General features: G+C 38.6%; 2 protein-coding genes across 5 annotated transcripts in view; both read right to left on the reverse strand.

The window, feature by feature from the left end:
* Positions 1-217: 217 nt before the first annotated feature.
* Positions 218-14908, reverse strand: Asb14 (ankyrin repeat and SOCS box containing 14). 4 transcript variants are annotated; one of them, XM_074044016.1, is made up of 10 exons: positions 14013-14908; positions 13331-13466; positions 12132-12187; positions 11572-11703; positions 11320-11478; positions 7590-7796; positions 4927-5098; positions 3904-4447; positions 2110-2263; positions 218-1144 (listed from the first exon to the last, which is right to left on the reverse strand). In XM_074044016.1, the coding sequence occupies exons 2-10, from the start codon at positions 13444-13446 to the stop codon at positions 966-968; spliced, it is 1719 nt and encodes a 572-aa protein (XP_073900117.1). In that variant the 5' UTR covers positions 13447-13466; positions 14013-14908; the 3' UTR covers positions 218-965. The 4 variants fall into 4 exon arrangements, with proteins under 4 accessions (XP_073900117.1, XP_073900116.1, XP_073900118.1 ...); XM_074044015.1 differs by having other exon boundaries at positions 14029-14903; XM_074044018.1 differs by having other exon boundaries at positions 1007-1467; positions 14029-14904.
* Positions 14909-14917: 9 nt separating this feature from the next.
* The window catches only part of Dnah12 (dynein axonemal heavy chain 12), a 201843-nt gene continuing 191689 nt past the window's right edge, over positions 14918-25071 (reverse strand). Inside the window, exons 71-75 of the mRNA XM_074044013.1 lie at positions 23209-23413; positions 18513-18650; positions 17978-18069; positions 16588-16655; positions 14918-15181 (exon numbers count right to left, since the gene is read on the reverse strand). Of these exons, the coding sequence (XP_073900114.1) occupies positions 14991-15181; positions 16588-16655; positions 17978-18069; positions 18513-18650; positions 23209-23413 (694 nt within the window). The 3' untranslated portion in view covers positions 14918-14990. The remainder of the gene's footprint in view (positions 15182-16587; positions 16656-17977; positions 18070-18512; positions 18651-23208; positions 23414-25071) is intronic.

Raw genomic sequence — 25071 nt, forward strand, 5'->3', positions numbered from 1 at the left:
TTAATATGTAACAATATATAAATTAACATTCTCCACTTATATGCAGTATATTATATATAGAAATAAAAATTTAAACTGGCATCTTTTGTTACTAAGTGTGCCCCTCCATGTCCAATACCAGGCTGAATTCAGTACAGAAACTAAGTTCCTTATTCATATGGAAACACTTTTAATCCCATTCCAGGGACCACATTAATCAATAAGAAAAAAGACAATGTTTTTCTCATTAGTGATGAAATTTATTTGTTTTTTGGGGCAGTACTGGCGTTTGAACTCAGGGCTTCGCACATTGCTAGCCAAGCGCTCTACTACTTGAGCCATTCTTCCTGCCTGAAATTTTGATTTAAGGTTCTATTTCAGTTAATTGAATTACCCCATCTTTGTAGTTGGCTACAAAGAAACAATGTCAGACACAGAGATGGCACTGAGATTTTGCATATGGACAGCTAATTTCTAGATCAGGTAATGGAGTCAATATATATTCAGTTCGGTCACTAAGACATATACTTAAAAACATTACTGTTAAGATTCATCTTGAATTGTCAAGAGATGGCATCTATAATTTTGAGCACAAAGAAACTGAATTCATACACTTCATATAAGATCAGTACAGAATTAGAACTGGTGTATTTCAGTTAATTGAAATTTTTACTATTTTTTCCCCCTCCCAAATAGGATCTTCCTGTGTAGCCCAAGCTGGCTTTGAACTTGCTATCCTCCTGCCTCAGCCTCCCAAGTAGCTGGAATTATAGGTGAATGCTACCATGCCAAGCTGGATTTTGTTTTTTTAAAGCTTTAGAATTTATCCATTTAAGTGTTGAGAGGCTATGTTTGGAGCAACTTTTTAATGAATGTAGACGACACTGAGCTTTTAGGTTTGCTGAGTAAAGCAAAATATCTGAATCATATATAAGTCAAATATTAAGAAAACTGCTGCAGAGTAATACCTTTTCCTCTAGAATAGATTACCAGGTTCCTGTAAAAATTCCTTGTCCGTAAAGGTCATATTCTTTGTAAAGGATGTATGCTTTTAGACGATTGGGTAATGGAAGAAACGACATGAAGACTGGGCAGCGCAAATGTAAACGTCCCATACATTTCCGGATCTTTAGACGACACAAATGTTTGAGGGAGCGAGGGTTTGCTAAAATGAAAGAAATAGGTACATTATCCAGCAGGAAAAATAATTGCTTTATTTTTTAATGACCAAAGGGTTTAATTTAGCACATGTATTTGCTACTTAAGCCACCAGGATTTGTGTTTGCTGTGACTAAATGGGAATGTCAGTAGGGAAACAACTCTTCAGTTCTCGTGCAACCCTTTATGTAGGTACTGTTTCAAAGCCACATCAGGTTGGAGTTTAAAGATGCATCAGTTGTGGGTTTGACTGGTGAGATCCAAACCCTTAAGTCTCCGTTAGCACCCCCATTCTGTCCTTCAGGGGCAGGATAAATACTGAAGATCACCCTGGGAGAAACCATGTAAAAAAATTTTTTTTTTTTTTTTTGGCAGAACTGGGGTTTGAACTCAGGACCTCATGCTCTCTAACCAGATGCTCTACCACTTGAGCCACTCCACCAGCCCTTTTTTGTGATGTTTTTTTTGAGTTAGGGTCTCATGAACTATTTGCCACAATCCTCCTGATTTCTGCTTCCTGAGAAGCTAGGATTCCAGGCATAAGTCACTGGCGCCTGGCTGAAAAATTCTTAATTTGACTGATGTACTACTTTGAAAGAACAGATGCCATCTCTGACATTTGATACCTGTTACAAGATTAGATCTGAGCTTTTTCTCATCCCTCTTCTTACTGCTATTTTACAGCTTTTAATTCCAGTGTGTTTGTGTTCCTTCATAGCCATGGTTTAAGTGGACTAAGAAAAAATTATTACCTACCTATGTAATAAGTAATTCCCTAACAGGTTTTTATCTACTAAAAAATGGTGAGAAGCACAAATTAAGTGTGGTTTGGAGCACTACATTTTTAGAAAGAAATAGTATCTTTGGTTTCTTTAGGTCAGGCTTTTTTTAAACCAGAAGAGAGTGCTATAAAAATCAAATAAGAATACAGTTAGTATTTTGGTAAGAATTTGCTACAAGAAACATACTCACTCAAGATAAAATGTATTTCTGACCAGAGGCCCTGTTTTTGGAGCACAGCTTTCAACTTTGAACAGATCCGAACTTGATCAACATAATCAAGCATAACTCGAATTACTTGCCCAGAGAGATGTTGCAGCCATGATAAAGTTATTACTTCACAGAACTGAGAAGGAAAAAAAATCAGAAAGTGAATGAAAAGCATTAAGTATCTGTGGTTTAACACAGTAATCAAAAGAATATTAAAAGTCAAGAACTAAAGTCTCAAGTTCCTCTGATCTCTTAGCACTAATATTTGGGAAAGAATTTTTCAGAATGCCTCAGAACCACATAAGATATTAGGGTGTGACAGTGACAAAGATAGTTTCATAGTATCTGGTAACTGCTTTGGTTGGTCACCTGGCTGTTTGCAATAAATATTACCTTTCCAGCTTCACTTGCAGCTAGGTGTGACCACTTACCCAAGTTGTAGCCATTAAGATGTAAGTGGATCTGAGCAACTCCCCAGATACACTTAAAGAAGAGTAATGTGTGCGTATTCCTCCTGCTGGCTGCAGTGTGGATGTGAGTGTCTTCTGTAAATTATGAAGCTGTCCAGATGAAAGGCTTTTACTTCTGACTTTTGTTTGTACAGAGAAGAGGAATCCCTTTTATTTTAGTTTTTGAGATGGGATCTCGCTATGTTGCCTGCCAGGCTGGTCCCAAATTCCTGGGCTCAAGCCATCTTCCAGGCTGAGCCTCCCGAGTATCTGGGACGGCATATGTGCACCCATGCCCACTTATCACTTTGTTAAAGCTTTTATTTTTGAGTTTTCTATCATTCATAACCTAATGCTACCCTGATACATGAGAGAGATGAGACGGTTTCTGCTTTTAAGTAATTTATATGCTCTGAGACAATATGCTTAGATGAGAATGCAAATATGTGAACAGTCAGGAGATGATTCCACATGGCATATGCCTAAATGCCAAATTAATGTAGAAAGTTAAGTCCTGCATGAATCACATAAAAACAAGTCATACAATATAAGATCTTTCACTTTTCAGAAGTGCTTTGTCTAGTCCACTATTTTGTTTTCACATTTTGATAATATGAATTCAAGAAATAAATGCTGTAAAAGAAATGATCCACAAGGTATGATGATGATAGGGGAAGAGAACTACCTCAAATAAGGTGAATGGAGGTAAAGCCTCTGGGGAGATGACTCTTGAAGCCAGACCTGGAAAGTGGCACACATTTGAAAATCCAGGGGAAAAGTTCACATTGGAAATAGAAGTGACCAAGCCAGGAGCCAGTGCCTCACACCTGTAATCCTAGTTACTGAGGAGGCAGAGATCAGGAGGATGGCGGTTTGAAGCCAGTGTAGTCTGTGAGACCCTATCTTGGAAATACCCAATCAAAAAAGGGTTAGTGGAGTGGGTCAAGTGGTAGTGTGCCTGTTTAGCAAGCATGAGGCCCTCAGTTCAAAGCCCCACAGCCAAAAAAGAAAAAAAAAAACAGGTGACCAGAGCTGATAACTCATTCAAAGAAAATGTACAGCTAGAATGTAAGACTGTATTAAAACGTTCAAGTGTGGCTTCATTTGTGAAAGTTCCTGACAGACTTAGCTAATGTCATTTTTTTTCTTCTGAATTCTTATATCTTTTCCATCTTTCTATTGTTTTCTACTGTAACAGTATCTTTCTACTGTTTATCATATTGTAGTTATTTTTATCATATATACCATACTAGAGTTTCCAACCAGGAGCTTCTAGAGAGTGGGTTATGACTACATTAAGGTAAGACTACCAATAATGTGGACTTACCATAGTATCTTTAATAACTGTAGGTGTCCAGCCTTCAAAAGTATAAAAAGGTTGAACTTTGTCCCCATGAGGACAGTCAAAACATCGCTCTGTGTCATACCCATAATTCAACAGCATCCTGAGCATGACTTCATCTTTCAATGTGTATTGCAGTGCTGATGGGAAATGCAAAGGGTTAACTCTACAGAAGTAATTGACATTGGCCCCATGCCTCAGGAGCAGACTTATCAGCTCATAGTTGCCCATCCTGAGAGCTATCTGTAGGCAGTTAACTGGGTCTTGATTGGGTAGTGCTCCAGCACTCAGAAGCAGCTTAACTGAAGAGAGGTCACCATTTGATACAGCAAAATACAAAGCTGACTTCCTTTGGTCATCATAGTGTTTGCGAATTCTCTGATCTAGCATGAAATTCACATCAAATCCAGCCTGGATGAGAAGTTCCAGGCACTGAGGGTGTGCTCCTGCTGCTGCGCAGTGAACTGGACTGATCCCACTCTGCTTGATGGCAGCGAGGTCCGTAACTGGAACCAACATCTTCAGAGCTCTGAGAAAGAATTTCACAATGCAGTTCTAAATTGTTTTTGTTAAGCTGCACAGTTAACCTGTTTGTAATTCTTTTATACTCACACTGGTTGGTATTAGTATCAGGTAGTATTTCAGACCTCTAGTAGAAGTGCTACTTCCTTCATTCAGAAGTTCAGAGACCTAGTAAAATTTAGTGGGACTACTGTCTAAGTTAAAAACTCAGAATCAACCCAAGTTGAGACTTAAGCCTTCCTGTATTGCCTGGGGCATAACAGTGAAACAGTTTGATTTGTCTTCAGTGGCTTCAAAGGTTGCCTGGCCTTACCACTTAATCTAGTTGGTCAAGAGTTTCTTTAAAAAAGGGTGTTTAGGTCACTGGATGAGAGAAAAAAAATTCATGAAGTTCCTAGAAGTATGTAATGTTTCTTTTAAGACTGATGAACCAAACAGGTTAGGTGTTACTATTTCAATTGTTTACAATAATGTATTTGAACTTACAATAAGTGACCTCTATCAGCTGCCACATGAATGGGCAGATGTCCTGAATTCTTAGGGATGTTGGCATCAGCTCCGTACTCTAGCAAGAGAGTCAGAGAGTCTGGATTTCCTCCTCTTGCAGCTTCAAGTAAGATGGAAGAAGAATCAGAGGCCTGACTGTGAGCATTAGCACCTAAGAGGAGAGAGTGTTGTTATGCAAGAATGCTTTTCCACTGTATTGCTTAAGCAATCTTAAAATACATTGCCACCACCAAAAAGCAATTAATGAACACTACTCTAGCAAAGCACTAGGAATCAAATAAATAAAATATGTACCTCCTGTTTCTAAGCAGTTTATAAACTAATTGGGGAGGGAAAAATGGCTTAAGCAGTTAATAAATTATAATTGGGTTGACTTTCATAGTAATTTTATGTTATTTCTTTGAAACTTGAAAATTTCAGTAGAAATATTTATAAAAGGTGGCTTGCTTTCTGTACTATCCTACAAAAGCCCACTTAACTCATGCTTACACACAGGATAGTACTAACAAGCTGAATTACATATCACCATGCCATCTAATGATGATTTGCTGGAAAGGGCTGTTCTGTTTTAACTCATTTTAGGGAATTGTTAATAGTAAGAGACATTGTCACTGTTTTTGATTGAAGTTGGGAACTGCTGATAGCTAAAAAAGTCAAATTGTAGGATCTGTACATACGCTAAGTGTTCTGTGAGTGGTGTGGACAGTAAGGCAAAAAATGTCTTCTAGGGGATCTAGGGCTGGGGCTGGGAGGTGAAAAGAGAAAGGAATTTGGGTCACTTCTGGAAGGCTTATCTGTAAAATGGGCTGTGAAGAAACAGCATTTGGATGGACAAAATGTGAGGAAGCATTCTGGGCACACTTACAACTCACAGATTCCACAAGAATCATCACGGCACAGTGACTGCCGAAGAACCGCATTCCTCCAGTGCATTAAGGAATCCAGTAAGCCCGCATTTAATGAGCACTCACTGTGTGCTGGCTCCTTTATGTACGCAGTAAGTTCTAAACTTACAGCAAACTCCAGAATAGGTGCAAATACCCTCATTTTAAAGATGAGGAAACTGACTTACTAAGTTTAAGTAACTTCTCCAAAGACACACAGCTACTAAGTAAGTGCGGTAATTAGGATTTGTACACAGATCTTCCAGACCCAGGGCTTTTTTTTTTTTTGATGTTATGTTGGCATTGTAGCGACACAGAGTGGTAAGGTAATATGATTTGGAATCAGATAGATATGGTTTCAAATACTGGCTCTTTCATTTACTGCAAATTACCTTGTAAAGGAAATGCTCAATCAGTGAACTCATGATGAACTAAGTGCTGGTTTCTTTAAAGGGTAAAAGATTTAAACTGTTGCCTCTCCTGTTTTATATATATTTTAATAAATGATCTAAACAAAGGATTACTCTTGGGCTAAGTTGTAGCTCAGAGGTACAGCACTGCAAAAATTAATTAAATTTAATTAAACTTTCCTCAAAGATGGAAGATCCAGTCTTTAGTTTTGTTATTCCAGCTAAATAACTTTTGACATCTCACATGTAAACTTTTACTAAGTCCCAATATTAGAATTATCTTCTTTATTCTCTTCCCTGTGTCGAGAAGCCTTATTATTTATTTATTTATTTTAACAATACATGGTCCTGGTCTCCAGTATTCTAGGTAGCAACCCTGTGCTTCATAGACTTACCTAAGTCTCTCCTGTGATACAGCAGAAGCTGCTTTCCAATAAATGCCTGTAGGACATTTTAAGTAAGATGTTTGAAATAAGTGACATGTAAGATGTAGAAAGTTATTTAGCTGGAAAACCAAAACAAACACTGGATCTTCCATCTTTGAGAGAAGTGTAATTAAACTTAATTTTTGCAGTGCTAGGGATTGAACCCAGGGCTTATTTCAAACATTTCTAATGTTGGGACTTTATTAGTAAAAGTTTGCTTCTTTAAAAATGACAGATATAACTGCTTCTCTAACACTATACCAATGGAGGTCTTCCCAAAGACAATAAATGCCCAAGTTCTCTAAGCCAAGGGTCTCTGCCAGGTAAACCAGGATCTAAAATGGCTACATAAACAGCACTAGGGGCAGGAGAAGGGGTGTGTTTGAAGAGAAATCCTGCAACCGGTATCATCCCTGACCCTCTTTCCTAAATGCAAATTGAGGTTAATATCTGCCTCAGAATTTTTAAAGAATTACATATGGCAAACAGGTAGCTTAATGTCTGTTGTGTAGAAAGTACTCAATAAACATAAATTGTCTTTCCCTTCTCTTGGAGTTTTGGTTATAACTAGTGCAGAGAACTTGGACCAAAGAAAAGAAATCAGGAAGAATTTCCTAATGTGAAGATTAAACTGCCTTCTGACAGCAGAAGCAGAGACAGCATGTAGAGGATGTTATAATTTTAGGGAAATTTTTGTTACACCAGATAAATCTCTTGACTGTGTAGGGCTTTTGAGCAGCCAACATTAATACACCATTTTATTAAACATTTATATTGGTCTTAAATAAAATGTTGACTTCTATTATTTTGAATCTCTCCATAAAGAGGAAAACACTTGCATTATGTTACCCCTAGTAGTGTGCTGACCGTATAGAAAATCTTGCCTTTCTGCAGTAATAATTCCATGATTTTGGTGTGTCCACCTTGGGCAGCAAGAGCAAGAGGAGTGAATCCGTAGGAGCTCCGTGAGTCAGGATGTGCCCCAGAAACCAGCATCAGCTTCACCAAGTCCAGTCTGCCTAGCTTGGCTGCTTCATGGAGGGCTGTCCTCTCATTGGCACATCGCAGATTAACATCTGCTCCATGACTGACCAGCAAGGCAGCCATGTCATAGGAGTCATGTAGAACAGCTGGAAAATGACAAATGAGGGTGACATTATGTTCAACAAGGGGTTAAGGTTTGTGTCATATTGGCTAGTGCCCTTCAGGCTTCTTAAGAAGCTCTTCCTAGCCAGGTGCCGGTGACTCACACCTGTATTCCTAGCTACTGAGGAGAGATCAGGAGGGTCACTGTTTGAGGACGGCCTGGGCAATTGTTCTCCAGACAATTAGTCAGCTAACATAGTAACCATCAAAACCAAGCAAATCCGGGCTGGCAGAGTGGCTCAAGTGGTAGAGTGCCAGCCTAGCAAGCACAAAGCCCTGAGTTCATACCCCAGTACTGCTAAAAAAACCAAAACCAAAACCAAACAACCAAGCAAATCAACAAATCAGAGCTGGAAGTATAGCTCAGTGGTAGAGTACTTGCTTAGCATGCATTAGGGTCTTGGGTGGGACATCTAGTACACACACACACTCTCCATAAAATGCTTGGGAAGGCTGTACATTCTATCACTGTCTTCAAGATTCACTTTGCACATATGTACATAGAAGTCTGAAAAATCTTGCAATGAACTTGCTTCACTAATCAGCATTTCCCATGATGTATGACAGAAATGGAATTTGACCTCTGGAGAGACAGAACTCATGAGGGGAAACCAGCTCTCATCACCATCAACATTATAACAGGCTTCACAGTCTAGTGGGCTTTTTACGTAAGACTTTTACAAGGTAATCACTATTATCCCTATCTTAGAGATGAGGAAACTGTGGTGTAAAGAGGTTAGATCTGACCAGAGTTCTTTCCACTACCTTATGCTCTATGGTGCTGTATAGTTTTTGAACTGCTTTCTCAGTCAGGGTTCTTCTGCTCAGTATTTTTTCTAGAAATGTTAAGACTTAGAGCAGTGTGGGATGAGAACCCCCTCAGACCCCAGTTTTCAGCAGTGCTCTGTTGCTATTTTCTTTTTAATCTTTCTATTTTGATAAAAATTATGAAGGACTTAACCAATTGCTACAGAGTTTTTACCTATTTCCAAACTCCTTTCTCCTTCCAAAGAGGCATCTTTTAGCTGATTTTTTGCTATTAATGTTTCTATTTCTAAATGACCTGGTTATGAAATCAGAGAACAGGAGGGCGGAGTAAGTCCTGTCTGAGGGGTTGGTATCAGTGGGAGGGGAAAGTGTGTGGGAGGGTGAATGTGGTGCAAATACTGTGTATACATGTATGTAAATGGAAACATGATACCTGCTGAAACTATTCCAGGAATGGGGAAAAGGGGGATAAGGAGAATGATGGGGTGAATTCAGCTATGATATATTTGATATATTGTGGGAACTTTTGTGAATGTCACAATGTAACCCCAGCACAACAATAATAATAAAAAAGCAGACATATGGATCAATGAAATAAAGAGTTCAAAAATAAAAGATACAATAAAAATAAACTGGTTATATTGCTACTTTTTACTTTTTGGTTTTGGTGTGAGGATTTCTCATCATGAAAAATGAAGGTTTAAGTTTTTTTCCTCCTGTGTCCACCACGCATGCACATTTCTAATTCCACAATCCTTCCAGTACTTTTATAACATAATTTTTGTTAGCTGAACTTTCAGTGTTTACCTTACTTTGTGTTTTCTATTCAAAACAGGGCCATTTCTGCCCAACCCCATCCCCAGCATTCTTACATTTCATTTGCTTGGTTTTCAGTTTGCTATCATTAATTCAACCCCACACTCTCTAAACTATCTAAACCTTTTAAAACATTCATTCCAATCCTGTCAGGTCTTAAAGAAGCCTCTACCTGCGGCCTGCTGACCTGTTCCAGGCTGGACCTCAGTGCCTAGTCACATATCCCATCCAAGGATTACCACTCCTCATTACCACTCCTCATTACCTTGGCGCTCCCAGCTGCCTGCCACCTGAGTTGGATCTTTGCCTTTGGCTCTTGAGCTTTTGTATTTCTATTTTACTACCCTGTTGGTAGACCATTGGCTCCATTAGCTTCCAAGAAGGGTGCGTGACAGATGAAAGTTTCTGAGCTCTTCAGTGTCTGAAAATACATGTCTTCAATGCCTTTAATCTAATTTCAGATTTAATAGTTTGGCTAAATATAGGATATTCAGTTGAAAATAATTTTCCCTCAGAATGTGTGAAACTGTTCTCTATCAATATCATCAGGAATCTAGTTACCAGTGAGAAGTCTGAAATCATTTTATTTGCCATCTTTTATATACAATATAGTCCCTTTTCCCTCCTCAGGAAACTTGTGGAAGCTTCTGTTTGTCCTTCGCAACTATGTGGATCTTTTTGCAAGTGATACTTTTATTATAATAAAAAGGGCTTGTGTTCAGTGAATTTATGCTATATGCTCAGAAAAGACTCATAATCCCTCCTCTTAACAGTTTCATATCTATCCTTGAATTACTTAGTTTTCCATATATTCATTTTTTGGGAAATTTTTTTGATGGCTTTGAGTTCAGGGCCTTGTACATGTTGGTCAGGTGCTTGACCACTCGAACCACACCCCCAGCCCTTTTTGCTATGATTATTTTCGAGATAGGGTCTGGTGTCCATATCTAGGCTGACCTGAACCACAATCCTGTATGCGCTTCCTGCTAGGTAGGGTGACAGAAATGCCACAACGTTCGTGATCTTCCCGATCTCTGCGCTGCCCCACCCCCACCTGGCCAGTAGCTGGCTGAAATTCTAATCAGGGGGATTGTGACCTAAGAACTTTATAGGTTGGTGTATTTGGGCCATTTTGGGGGGAGCCCCCAGTGTCACTATCTTTAGACTCTCTGCTTGTGCTGGTCAGCTTCTCCAGTGCAGCCTCTTTCTGAAAAGTTAAGTTCTGGCTGCCAGCTTTCTGGATCCTTGTAGAAGAATCCCTCTTTGTGGGAGGAAGGTGAATGCTTTCAATCTATGTTTGCTTAGTTCCTCCAGTGTCTGTAAGCTAGTAGTCCCAATGTCACCTAAAATATCCTCTGTCCTTAGCTATCCAGACAATAAAGCCTCCAGAATTCTGTTGGGGTCGGAGAAGAGTTTGTCCCAGCAGATGTAGTGGGAGAAGCAATATAGAGATTTGACTGCCTGCTTCTTAGTGGTTTTGAACCAATCCTCCCATTTCACCTGTCTGCCTTCATCCACGTTCCATGACTGCTTCCTTCTTACATATCTTACACTAGAATCCACTGGTTCTTTTAAGGTACCATGCAAAATGAGCTGGTTGTTATTGGACAGATTTTCCATCAGACAACTTCATAGGCCAGTCTAATAGAAGGCTGCTTTTGGGGAAGAAGAAAGTGTGGGTGGACAGGGTCTCACTATGTAAAATTTATGATCTTCCTGCATCAGCCTCTCGAGCAGAGCACTGATTACAGGCATGTATCACCAAGCCTGGCTTTATGGAAAGCTTGTCAAGTTCCCATGTCTGGTCAGTTGGGACCACAGGGACAGGGCGATCACTATGCATAACAAACTGCCTTTCAAACTGTGGGTATAGAGGAGACTCAGAGTGACAGACTCTTCTCTAGAAACAAGGTGTTCATTTACCTGTAAGAAGAGGAGAATTGCCTTCAAAATTCTTAGCATTTGGATTGCAGCCATTGAGAAGAAGAAAGCTGGCATTTTCTAAGAGGCAACTGCTGACAGCCAGAAAAAGTGGCGTTTCACCATTGTGTGTGGTTTGCTCCCATAATCTGGGTTTTGAAGCTGAAATAAATTCATCACATCGCACAGAGTAAGATACAAATAAATTTTAGATTTATTTTTCAGAAGCATCAAGGAGAGTAAAAGTGAGCTTACCTTTCAGGGTTATTTCTAAAATGTTTTTATTTAATTGTACAGCAGCCTTATGCAGAGGAATCCAGCCTCTGCCATCTGCTTCACCAAAAGCAGAATGGTACTTGGTTAAGTGCGACAGTGCATCTTCCTCACCTGTTAAGAAGGAGAGTGAGAGCAGATTCACATTTGGCACATGATCAAGGCAGCTGGTACTGCTTCTGAATCCCACTGCCAGTTAGTGCATGAGGTAATGGGATTAGAGATCTACCTTTAATGGCAGGCACATTGAAATGGCATAGGACAGGCAGTAAGGCCTGTGTAGCATCCCATATCACCTCAATGTCTTGTCCCGTATAGAAAAACACCTGCCTACAGAGGAACCCAGGAGCTCTTTGTTAAGCAATGTGGAAGTATTTCCTCCCAGGAAAGGCATATTAGACTCCTGACAATCAGCTGTGGTCAGGGGATCTCAGCATTTGGAAGAACCATTTTCTAGGCTTTCTGAGCACAGAGGGAAATGCTGCCAGCTGTCACCATCACATCTGACCACAACTTGGTAGGAGAACAGAAAGAGTACTTAACTGCCTCTATTGTTTGAAGAATCCTCTCATAGTTGGCACCCAAAAAGGAATGAAAGCTGCAGAGAAAAAACATGTATGTAATTCCAAACTACGGGGAAAATGAGGATCTCTGATGTAAACTGCAAGGAAAATGTAAACCATAGTAACTGATCCGGGTGGCCTCCCATCTGAGGCAATGACTGGGGCTTCACAGAATACTTCTCGTGAGTCTGGGGGTTAGCTCGGTGGCAGAGGACTTGCTTAGCATGCACAAGGCTTTGGTTTTGATCCCCAACATCACCCCTTCCCCCCCCAAAAAAAGAAAAAGAAAACAAGGCTAGTATTTGTAAAATGTTAATGTCTCCCTTAACATGTTCTAGGGAACTCCCTTTCCATGTCTTTACCATTGTGAGGGGTTTGCTCCACATACAGGATTTTGAAGCTGAAATAAATTCATTGCATCTCACAGGTTAAGATACAGAAATAAAATTTAGATGTATTTCTTAGAAGCATTGAGAAGAGTAAAAGGGAGTCTACTTTTCAGGGTTATTTCTAAAGTATAATGCATTGCAGCCTCATGCAGAGGAATCCAGGCTATCCCACCCACATCATCAAAAGCAGCCTGGTAGTTGGGTGCTGATCAGACAAGATAGCATTTGTCTGAGTGTGCTCGACTGCGGACTGCTCACATCAGGGTGATTCTTTCACCACCAAGTGACCCATTGGTCCTCTTCTACTATCTTACTGGCGGAACTTTGAATTCATGCCTTCAGAAGGGGTTAGTTTCTTCTGGAGTTAAATTTATGTAATTCTTTCTTTTGATTTGAGTAGATGAAGACTGGACCCCTCCTCACCTATCTCACTAAGATAGCTTGCTATGGTCTTGGTTGGATATAAGCATTACTTTAGCTCCATGAAGATTTCTTCTCTAGTCCTTCATAAGCCTTTTATTTCTTCCTTCTGATTTTTAGTCGGCATCTCTTCACCCAGATTTACTGCTACCCTCCTTCAACTATTTCCTTTACTGGTTAATTAAACTCTGAACTTTCAAGTTGGAGGTGTAACTCAGTGGTAGAACACTGGGTTCCATCCCTAACACTGAAAAAAACCAGTTCCCTGTATTCTAAACTTGTCTCCTGTTTTTGCCACATTAGAGTTTTGCTAACGACTAGTCTCATGTTGAATACTTACTAGAACAATGCCAGTGAGAAAGCCATTACCTCTCATCTTCAGGTGCATGTTGTATTGCTCCTGGCTTATAAAAATCCTGTAAACTCTCTTGAATAACGAACTGGGTGTCAAAGTCAGTGTCCTCGTCACTGTTGTAATTATCCATGTGAAAGGCCAACAGGTATACTTTAAAGTCAGAATGAATTAAAAACATTTTTCAGTTGTGAAAAGATTATCAACTGCTTAAAATTATAAATGAAATTCAGAAAATTAAAAGTTGATAGGACTGATAAATGAAAAAAAGAAAAACTTAGATAACAAAATATTAAATAAAATTTTTCCATAAACTTAAAACAGTTTTCTGGACTGCCACAGATTCAACATAAAACAGAAGTTTCTATGACTAGCTATTTACTTAAAGCTTATTCAGGAAAACAACCTTTCATGAAAGACTTAGGTCATGCCATTGAAAATGTTTATATTGATCTATTTTAGACTTGGCTTGCACCCAAATGAACATCTTTCCTATACACAGTGAGTGTTATACTGAAAATAATTATTTTTTTTGGTATACACACTAAAATTAAGCATGTTACAGGAAGAAATGTACTCTCTTAACACAACATATAGTAGGAATAGCAGTAGTGAAAACCAATGTATTTTATTAGACAACATTTAAATGGTTTAAAAAGAACACTGCTGTTTTAGTACAGAATAGGTTCGATAACATACCAAAGACTTCTTTTACCTTTTGTTATGTTCTGTAGGACAGCGCTGAAGTTTCACTGTTAAGGATTAGCGTATGCAAACCTCAGGATTTTCATTTATATTTAGGATCTCCACGTCCTGCAGTGACTGTTATAAATAGCTATACTATAAATATTTCATCATAAGACAGTCTGGCACATTCTCCTCTCCTCTCCTTGTTTTTCACATGTGGCTTAGTTCTGTTTGGAAACATGACTTCTTTCCTTTACTACTAGATTCATCAAATTTAGAGGATTATATTTTATTCCTGGAATAAAAAGCATTTGCAGGGGATTGTCTATGCAAAGAGAATTCACTCTCTTCAGACTTGTGCACATAGCCACTGCAAACCAGAATTTACTACTTAAGAGAGGCCAAACATTTTGCTCTGATTGAATTATCAAAGGTGACTTCCGATCAACCAGATTCACTGGGTAGAGGAACCTACATTTTCTTCATGTTACAGAACTGCAGCTTTAATCCTAAGGAAGGAATTAACTTTACACAAGACTAAAATTTTGTTTTGTTGAAATGTTTGTTAAATCGTCAATGTACACTAGTGCTATGGATGCACACTAAGTAGTAAGGACATTAACTATGAAAAATAACAAAGCGAACATGTGACTTGTCCAATTAAAAATGAAGCAGATGCTAAGCAGCACAATGCCGTTGTAAGTGTGGAGGCTGGGGTCGCCTGCAGCACCTTATCGCCTTTACGTGTCAACCTCGCTACTTTGTCTTTCCTTTGCTAGGCACAGGGGCACTATGAGAAATGGAACCAATATTTTAAAAGTGTGAAGTAAGAGTAAGAAGGCTGCATTCCAATCAGGAGCAATATACCAGGGAGGAGAACACTAAAAAGACTATTTCAAAGAATGACAACAAGATGCTTAATTTTACAAATTTTATAATATTTTAAGTAGATTAAAACATTTAAGTAGATGTTTTCTAAATTTGTCCAATTTAGTCATCCAACTGACAGAGCAAAGCAACACCACGCTTGATCCAATGTTGAGTGGGTTGGTCTGTTTTTAACAACATTGCAATGACAAAGTTAGTAGAATGTCCTGTAGTGGAAAGAACTCCTTTACGTTCACTTGTCTTGTAGAGAGGACAGACATAGGCATCTGACTTCATAATCTGAGACTTTTCAGCTTGAAAAAAAGAGAGAGGAAAATACACTTAATAATAAAGAGAAAATAGCCACTGGTGCTAAAAGAACAACTGTTTATCTTGTAACAAAACAGCCATGATCTGTATTACCATAGTTGAAGATTTTAAATTTTTTTTGTTTTTTTTACACTTAGTATATTATTATTGTTGTGAAACAAGACAAATGATTTCATATGGTGCATGTTCTAAATCTAGAAATCAGGAATTGATTTTAAAGTTTTGATCACTAAGCAGGTATGAAAAAACTTAAGAGGATTTGGGAGAAAAGGAGTAAGAGGAAAAGGACATGGAAGAAGGAATAAAATAAGTGTGGGGAATGAGGGAGATTCAAGAAAAACACAACTGCTTAGGGTTCAGCTATCAGAAATTATTTGCCAGGTGTGGTGGTACACACCTATAATCCCAGCTACTTGAGGATCACAGTGAGGCCAGCCTGGACAAAGTCAGTGTGAGACCCTATCTGAAGAACAAATTAAAAGCAAGAGGACTGAGGGTAGATCATTTGCCTAGCAATTGTGAGGCCCCGAGTTCAATTCCCGCTATCACCAGCACGTGCGCACAACCTCTTACTAACTCACAAAAACAACCTATGTGTAATTCCTGAAAAGCCAGCTATGAGACATTACTAGTCCTTTTAAACTATGCCACATTTCTCATATCCCAGACACAGTAATCATAAAAATATGCGATAAACTGGGTGGTGGTTCTGGGTGCTTTGTAAATATTTCCATTCATTCTTACCTAAGAAGAAGAAAATTAAGGCGGAGGGTACAGCTCAGTGGTAGAACTTGCCTAGCATGCTAGAGGCCCTAGGTTCAACCCTCAGCACCAATCAATCAAAAATTAAATAAAATAAAATAAATTAGAGAGAAAACAAATGAGGGAATCTCATTTTTTTTTTCAGACTAAATAGAAAAATGATGATGGCAGAAGGAGCAACTGGCCTCCACTCCATGTGACCTGAACTTCTATGCCTTGGTGGTCCTGGCTCTGAGACCTTAAGGCTTTCTTATATCTAGGAAATCCTAGTCACCAATTGCAGTCTATTTGTACTTCTCAACAGTGTGCAAAGGGAGTTCAGAATTAAAATATGAGAGGGCAGCTGTAGTACCTCTGATGGGAGATGAGTATGAGAGAACAGTGCAGAAAATGGTACCTCCTATCAGTTCAGAGCATAAAGAGGTGGTAAGAGTGATAGTCCCAAAATAATATAAATGCCACACATAAGAAAGGGGACGATAAATTTCCGATGTACATGTTCCATGATTTTTTTATTATCATTGAGGCAAATCTTGAAGGTTTGAGCAAAAACTTAATTGTGGGAGCAGTTAATATCTATAATCATTCTCCCTACAACTCAAGGAAATTATGTTAACAATATATTTACTTGGTTTTATCCATATGATGGGCATCAGGTCAAAGAGAAGTTTAGGATATTGTTCAGCCAGCAATCCACTGTAAAGAGAAATTGACAGATTTTTTTTGTTATTTCTGAAATTTGCTTCTTAGAACATGTTGCTACTTAGATATTGGCTTTTAATGTAAGAGAGGACCAGAAATACGGGGAAAAAGAAACATTAAAAAGGAGGAGGAAAAGAGGAATATGGCAATGAAGTATTGGGAGAAACAAAAGAAAATTACAGGAAGGCAAAGTGTGAAACGGTGAACAAACCTCAGTGCCTGCCAGCGTTTAAGGACTACCCATGAAGCAGACCTTCACCATGATCCAGTCTCTATTTCCTATTCCTATTTCACAGATAAAGATTGTAGGCTCACAGACACTGAGTACTTCTCTCAGTTATATAGCTTTCAAGTGTCAGCATCAGATTCAAACATAGATCTGCCTATCTAGAAAATCTGATTTCTTTTTGCTATGCTACCATTGTTTGTTGGAAAGGAGGAAAAAAAGAAATATATATATATCAGGAAAAGTAGGTGAAGAAAAACTGGCAATAAAGTGATGAAAAAAAAAAAGAGAAATGATCAAATGACCCATGTTCAGTTGGGTTTCCTCACAACCCAGTCTCAGAATTTTCTCTGTAGAACCACCTTACTACTCTTCTTAGGCGACTGTTCCTACCTCAGTCTTTAATGTTCTCTTGGGAACAATGTCTAGTCATGCCTGTAGAAACAGACAACTGTACCTATAAATGAATTGTTAAAGACCAGGGCTCCATGGGAAGTATTTTTTTCTTCTCTCCTACCCCCATTTATTTTAAACCAGGAATAGTTTCTTAAGAGTGAAGCTGGAAATCCAGTATTTATTTGAAATATTTACTTATTCTTTCATCCAAATGCATGAAAGCTTTCTACTCGCTAAGTGGGAACTTGATTAATACTGTCAAGCTATTTAAAATTGAGCTGTCTTCTACATTACAAGACGGAAGGTAACTGTTATAAAACAAAAGAAGCAAAAAAAAAATTCAGATAACATTTCTACTAATGAGACCACTGAAATACTAAAAATTGTATATCACCTAAAAATTATCACTCATCAATTTTCCTACCCTGAGTAATGATCTATGTAAAAATTTTGACATCATATTACTTCGTCTAGTCCTTAGAAGAGGACTTTGACTTAAAACATACAAAAAAGAAAAAGAGCAGCAGAGCTATAGGCGTGGCTCAAATGGTAGAACACCTGCCTAGCAAGCACAATGCTCTGAGTTTAAATCCCAGTACCACACGCACAAAAATTAGAAAAAAATACAGCAGACTGCCTAGCTTATCTGTGATCAGCTACAGGTGAAGAGGGTTTTGGAGTTCAAAGTACTGACCTTTCTCTGTCCCAGCGTGCTCCATCAAGATATAATCCATGGATGTAAACACCATCTTCTGGTGACTCGTCAGATGTGTCACAAGGAATAATCTGAGGGAGAGACCCACACAAGTAATGATCTCCCTCCATATACCTTCTTCCACATAAAGAAAACACTGGGTGACCATTCATAATACATCAAGGAAACCTCTACTGTGGAACTGTCAAACTATAATTTTTTTTCAATCAGAGTACGTAAAAATGTGTACCGTATAGGTCTTTCTGAAGCATTTTATCAGGTTTTATTGTACTTCAAATTAATTTTTGCTAAAATAGAACAATATTGAATTATTTGAATCTTATTTGAATCAAATATTGAGATACCTGAAAGTTCTATCCCAGAGATAGCAAGACAAATACACTTTCTTCATTGGCCATAAAGAATGACAAGCAGTAAAATTACTTATAGTGGGTCATAATACATAAATTCTGCATATCTTTTTTACTAATACATGATGTAATGATATATGGTTGAGTTTAAGGAGTTACTGTACCTCAAACTCATATCCTAGTAAATCAATAGGGATGGTATATTTTCTGGCATAATTCTGCATAGCTCCAGTTAAAAAGGCTTGGGTGAAAAAGAAACCTGACAGCCAAAACACACAGGGTTTTCCGAAATTATACCAGTTCTACAAAGGAAAAAAACAAAATATATTATGTCAATCTTTGTACTTACACAAATGTTACCTTATGTACAATTCCTGATTCTGATTTTTGTATGTGTTAACTCCACTTTCCATCACAATACTCTCTTCCCTGACATCAAACACACCCTATTTCTTTTCCCTTCAGGGTACTTCCAAGGTACTCTTCTTGGAAATTCCAAACAATGTGAGCATTAATTTGAATGAATCATATTTCAAAAGATTCAAATCTTCTGTAAAAGGCCAACTGCAAATTATTTAGGGATTTATTATATTACTCATCCCACTCAAAAGCCACCATCTTTAGACATCTTATGCACTGTCTAAATGTATCTATCATATGTTGATTTCATTTCCTTGCCTCCATGCCCATTGCCCCCTCTAGCTCAGATACTCATGGTCTTCTTTCTGTATCAGTGTGCACTGTATTCTTGCTTCTTCCCTCTCTCTGCTCAATCCATTCAGAAAAATGCTGCCAGGATACACTTGACCATGCACAGTTTAGATTTATTATCTTGCATAATTCTTTAATGATCCAACAAATTAAAAACTAAACTTCTTAGTCTCTTATTCAAGATATGTCACAATCTGGCCCCAAAGTATAGTTTTAGCCTTATAGCTTTTTCACTTCCCTTCAAGTACCCTATATTCTAATTAGACTGGATGGACCCCCTGGTGGTATCTTCTGTGATAATTGAACATCTGTTGTTAAAGTATGTTAAAGTAATATTACTCTCCTTTCTCTCTGGAGGACAAACCCTCCTATACTCTCAGTCCAAGTCCTTCAGGTGGTAGAACTCTACCTAACTTCCTAGGGTGGTCATGTGATTCATGCTTGGCCAATCATATTTCAAATCATAGTGACTGACTATTCCTGAATGGACATGTGACCCAATCAAAGTCAGAGATGCAGACACTTTTGCTGAGAATCTTGGGGAAAAGATTTACTCTCCAGCCCAGAAGTTGTGTGGTGTAAGGCCAGAGTTGCTGTTGATGTCTTGCTATAGACGAGAATGTGGGATGGAGTTAACAGAAGGGAATGGAGCCAAGAGATGACATGCAAGAAGCCAGGGCCAGGTAGCCATGTTTGAACTCCAGGTCAAAACCTGCCGGAAGCCACTGTAGCCTCTGGGCTTCCTGGATACCCAGAGAACAATCTTTCTGCTTATGGCAGAATTTCTGTTATTTAAAGTGGAATCAATCCTAAATAGTCCAATCTCTTTCATCCCACAGCCCCACAGCTGTCTGAAAGTCCTTTAAAAAAATTTTTTTTGCAGTATTCATGACTCCTCATCCTTCAGATCAGCTCAAATGCTATCTCATCCATGAAACAAACTCTACATTCCTGAACCTAAAGAACTCTTTCCCTTCTTTGAACTCTTAGAGCATTTTACAAGTTGGTCTTTTATGGCTCATCCCTTACTAAACCATATTAGTTTATTTATTTTTTTGTTTTGTTTATAGATAAATAGCTTGTTTCCCTGTAGGCTATTGGCAGCTTGAAGGCAGGACACGTGCTCTTAACCTTTTTTTTTTTATCATAGAGTATTGAACAGAGGAGAGATCTCAATTTGTATTTGTTGAATGAAATGAATTTTGCCTTTGAGCAAGCAGAGAAGCCAGCTTTGTCCACTAGGAGGAACTGGACAAATTGCTGCTAGAGATGTTACCACAGCACAAGTTAGCAGATCAAGAGAAGGTGGTGGTGGAGGGGTAATGGAGAAAAGGCAGAGCAATATACAAGGTATGCATTGCAAAAGACCATGGTGAAACCCCTTTGAACAATTAATATGCACTAATATAAAAAAGAAGAAACAGAGAAAGAGATGGAGTCTAATAAGGTCAAAACTCAGGCAGAACCAGCAACACACACACACACATAACACACACAGAAGCTATAAGAACCCAGAAGGCAAGTATGTGAAAAACTCTTACTCACCCACAGCTTCACGTAGGCAAGAATTTCATTAGCATATGTGGTCAGCTACTTCTACGATCTTGAATTAGTTATCACTTACCAAATGCTTAGTACATGCCAGGCACTATGCTAAGCACCTTAAATGCATCCCCTCATTTAGTCCATAAAATAACTCATAGGTTAGGTGTTATCCCTCCCATTTTACAGATGAGGAAACTAGGGTGCAGAAAGATGGGAAACTTGCTCAATGTTGCAAAGGTTGTGTCAGATCTAGAATTTATCCTAAGATTCTAGCCAATGTGTGAAAAGCTTTAAAAAAAAATAGGCACAGGAAGGAAAAAGAGAAAAAGCTATGGATTTCATGCTTGTTTTCCTCTAAAATGTATGCATTAAAACTCTAATTGGAGGTTTGGCTCAAGTAGTAGAGTGCCAGTAAGGACAAAGCCCTGAGTTCAACCCCAGTCTCACCAGAAAAAAAATGAAACAAAACATTATTATAGGGCTGGGAAAGTGGCTCAAGTGATATGAGCACCTGCCCAGCAAGTGTGAGGCCATGAGTTCAAACCCTAGTACCACCAAAAACAACCAAACAAACAAGAAAACCCAAAACAAACCAACCAGCCTGTAATCTACAATTTCATGGAATTCGGAGGTGGGACCTTTGGGAGGCACTAAGTCATGACAGTGGAGCCCTCATGATGGGAGTAGTGCCCTTAAAGAAACAGGAGAGTTGGGCTGGGGTGTGGGTGTGGCTCAACTGGTAGAGGAACACCTAGCAAGCACGAGTCCCTACAAATTCCAATACCTTCAAAACTAAAAAAGAAATAGGAGAGAGCTCTCACTCTGTCTCTCTGTATCTATGTCTCTGTATGTGTGTCTCTTTCTCATATCTGTCAAAAGACCCTTTACCTTCTTGATCTTGCACTTTCTGTACTCCAAAACTGTGAGGAATAACTGTCTGCTGTTTAAGTCACTCAGTCTACTTTATTATGACAGCCTGAACTAAGTCAGAAAACAAACAGGGTGAATGGTGAAAGACAAATGAGAAGAGGATAGAGAATTCTGGGAACTCATTTGCTTAATTTGTTGACTCTGAGAAGCATTAGTAGGTGAAGAGGGGTCCAGGAGAAAGAAAACTGTACAGCTTACTGGAAGGGTAAAAAGACAATAGGGGAAACCCATTCAATATTTTATTCTATACTGTTTTATTCTATATTACTGTAACAAGTAATATACATTAAAGACTCCTATAAATTTTTTAAAAGCTCCAAATAAAAAATGGGCCTAGGATAAGAATAGGAAATTCACAGAAGAAAACACAAAGAGCTAGCACACATGCCAAAAGAAACACAGGCTCACTAACAACACAAGGAAGTCAAATTGAAACAAGATATGGCTGACCTATTAGATTGGAAAAACTTCAAAAAGGAAGTATGAGAAGGCTGTCTCTCCAGATGCTGACAAGTACTAGTTATTTTATGATTAGCTTCAGCAGTGCAACAAAGTCTTTGTATAGAAAAGGGAAACTGTTATGGTTTGGATCTTAAATGCTCCCCAAAAGCTCCCACGTGGAAGGCTGGGTCCCTGCTGCTGGTGTTACTGGGAGGTGGTAGAAACTTCATGGATCGGGGCCTAGTTGGAGGAAGTCAGGTTAATGGGGGTCGGGTGCCCTTGAAGGAGACACTGTGATTGCTTTCTCTCTGTCTCTGCCTCTCTCTGTCTTCCTGCCTACATGAGATGAATTGCTTTGCTCTGCCACACACTCCCTGCCATGATGTTCTGCCCTTCCATAGGCCCAAAGTAACAGGGAAAACCATGAACTGAAGCCTCTGAAACTCTCAGCCAAACTTTTTCCTCCTTTTAAATTGTTTATCTCAGGTATTTTGTAACACAATAACTGAGCACTGAAAGATCTCATACCTTTGTGAATTTCCAAAAATGTATTTCTGGGATTCTTCCTACCCCATGCCTCTGCATAAACATTAACTGTAGATGTGGGAAATAAAGGGAAGCAGGGGAGTTGAGGAGGAAGAGCAGTGTCCTGCCTTGGTTTTTCTAGGTCCTGAACATTCATCTATGTGACAGGACAGAAGGGTGGAATTCAAAGCACTCATCTTTTCTCTGGTTTTATGACACAAGTGATAAGAAGCACTCACTTTAAGACAGTGGACATTTTTTTTCTTTAGCAATACTGGGATTTGAACTCAGGGCCTCAAACTTGCTAGGCAGGTGCTCTACTTCTTGAGCCACTCCACCAGCTGATAAATTTTTGATAAATCTAAGCTCAGGCTTTTTGTGATTTACCAGAGGTATCAAAGTTACAAGACAACATTGAACAGTGGTCTCTGAGCAGCACAAATGTAGAACTTTTAGAAATATAAACGTCACTTATTATTTGGATTTGGCTAAAATAAAATTTAAATTTTCTACTTTGTACTTTAAAATGTCTGTATGTTTCAATATTCTAAAATTTTGGTTAGATTACTGTGAAATTACTAATCATATTCCATTCAACGGAGAGACATTAACATTAAAGTGATCACCAACATCAGTCAATTACCAACATCTCCCCCGCCAGTAACAAGTACATATAGATGGTCTTTTACTGTATTTATAATCTTTTACCTGTAAAAAGTCCAGCCGGGCTAGAAAATCTGAGATGTAACTTCCTAGGGGCTTAAGACTTGGGTATGATCTTTTGGCCCACATTTCTGGAACCTTTCCAACAAGTAAGCTGCCAGAAAGTGCCTCCAAGGCAGAATCCATCACAACCACACCTTTAATGGCCTTTTCAAGGTCTTGTAAAGTATTGCGTATAGTTTTAATTAAACTGCAATGAAAGAAATTATGTCATCAGCATATGTGACAGTAAGTATCAACATGTAGAATCATGAAATACTCAAAATAGCCAAAGCAATCATGAACAAAAAAGGACAAAGCTGGAGGCTTTGTCCTGATTTCAAATTGTACTATAAAGTGATAGTAATTAAAATGGCATAGTACTGGCATAAAAATAGACATGTTAACCACAAGAACAGAATAGAGAGACCAGAAAAGAACCCCATGCTTCTACGTTCAATTGATCTTTGACAAAAGTGCCAATAATACACAATGGAAGAGTGACAGTCTTCATCAGTCTTCAATAAATGGTGTTGGGAAAACTATATATGTATATGAAAAAGAATGAAATTGGACTCTTATGCCACACCATATACAAAACAAACTCAAAACAGACTAAAGACTTAAACATAAGATCTGAAACTATAAAACTACTAGAAGAAAACGTAGGAAAGAGACTAACACGACATTAGTCTGGGCAATGATTTTTTAGATTTGACCCCCAAAAGCAAAGAGAGACAGATGGAATTACCACAAAATAAAAAGATTCTGAATAGCAAAGGAAGCATAGAGTGAAGAGATAACCCACAAATTAGGAGAAAATATTTCCAGATATCACATATCTGATAAGATATTAATATCCATAATTTAATCCTAGCTACTCAGGAGGCAGAAATCAGGAGGATCGTGGTTTGAAGCCAGCCCCGGTGAGTAGTTCCGTGAGACCCTATCTCGAAAAACCCTTCACAAAAATAGGGCTGGTGGAGGGGATCAAGGGGAAGGCCCTGAGTTCAAGGCCCAGTACCTCAAAAAAAAAAAATTCAAACAACTCTAGAAAGAAAGGTGCAAGAAACCAGAGTAGAAATTTTGAAAAAAAGAAAATATTCAAATAGCCAACAGGTACATTAGAAAAAAGTTCAACATGACTAAACACTAGGGCAATGTAAATCAAAAACAAAATTGAGACATCTTCTCAGTCAAATTAAAATGGCTATAAATTAAAAGATAACGAATTGTCCAGGCCAGCCTGGACTTATTTTATGCTTCCTGCAGTCACTGGGATGCCAGGAATGTGCCACTGTGTCTAGTATTTTTCTGTTGAGGTGGGGTCATATGAACTTTTTTGCCTGGGTTGGCCTGGAACCTTGATGCTCCCAATCTCAGCATCCCATGTAGCTTGGGAAGACAGGTGTGTACCACTGCATCCAGCTTTTGGTTGAGATGGGGGGGGGGTCTCTCAAACTTTTTGTTGGGGCTGTCCTTGAACCATGATCCTCCTGATCTGGGCCTCTCAGCTAGCTAGGGTTATAGGCATGGGCTGCCAATGTCTGGCTAACATGGTGCTTTAATGTACTTAAAATGTCAACAAGAAACCAAAATAAACTTGGAAGCACTACAGAAAATTCATAACCAAAACAATTCTCTATTTCTTAATCCAGTATTAAATTGTAAAAATTTCAATAACAAATTCAAAGCAAATAATTTATTATCATGATGTATCTATTCAAACTGGATTGGACTCAGTAAGAGAAGGGAGATATATGTGTGTCAGATGGCAGAAAAAAAGATATGACTACACATAGGCCTAGTTAATGCTCACTTTGTCTTTACTTCTCGAGGAGAACAGTAATAGGTGGATAAGTGTTTATT

Source organism: Castor canadensis, chromosome 10 (genome assembly GCF_047511655.1).
Source record: "Castor canadensis chromosome 10, mCasCan1.hap1v2, whole genome shotgun sequence".
NCBI lineage: Eukaryota > Metazoa > Chordata > Mammalia > Rodentia > Castoridae > Castor > Castor canadensis.

Excerpts from the sequence above, each read along its gene's own strand:
- Asb14 (XM_074044016.1), bottom strand. The coding sequence starts at position 13,446 with ATGGATAATTACAACAGTGACGAGGACACTGACTTTGACACCCAGTTC. Across the intron at positions 11,479-11,571 it reads TTTAGAAATAACCCTGAAAG|CTTCAAAACCCAGATTATGG; the intron begins GTAAGCTCACTT and ends AATTTATTTCAG. Across the intron at positions 1,145-2,109 it reads AGAAATACATTTTATCTTGA|CAAACCCTCGCTCCCTCAAA; the intron begins GTGAGTATGTTT and ends CTTTCATTTTAG.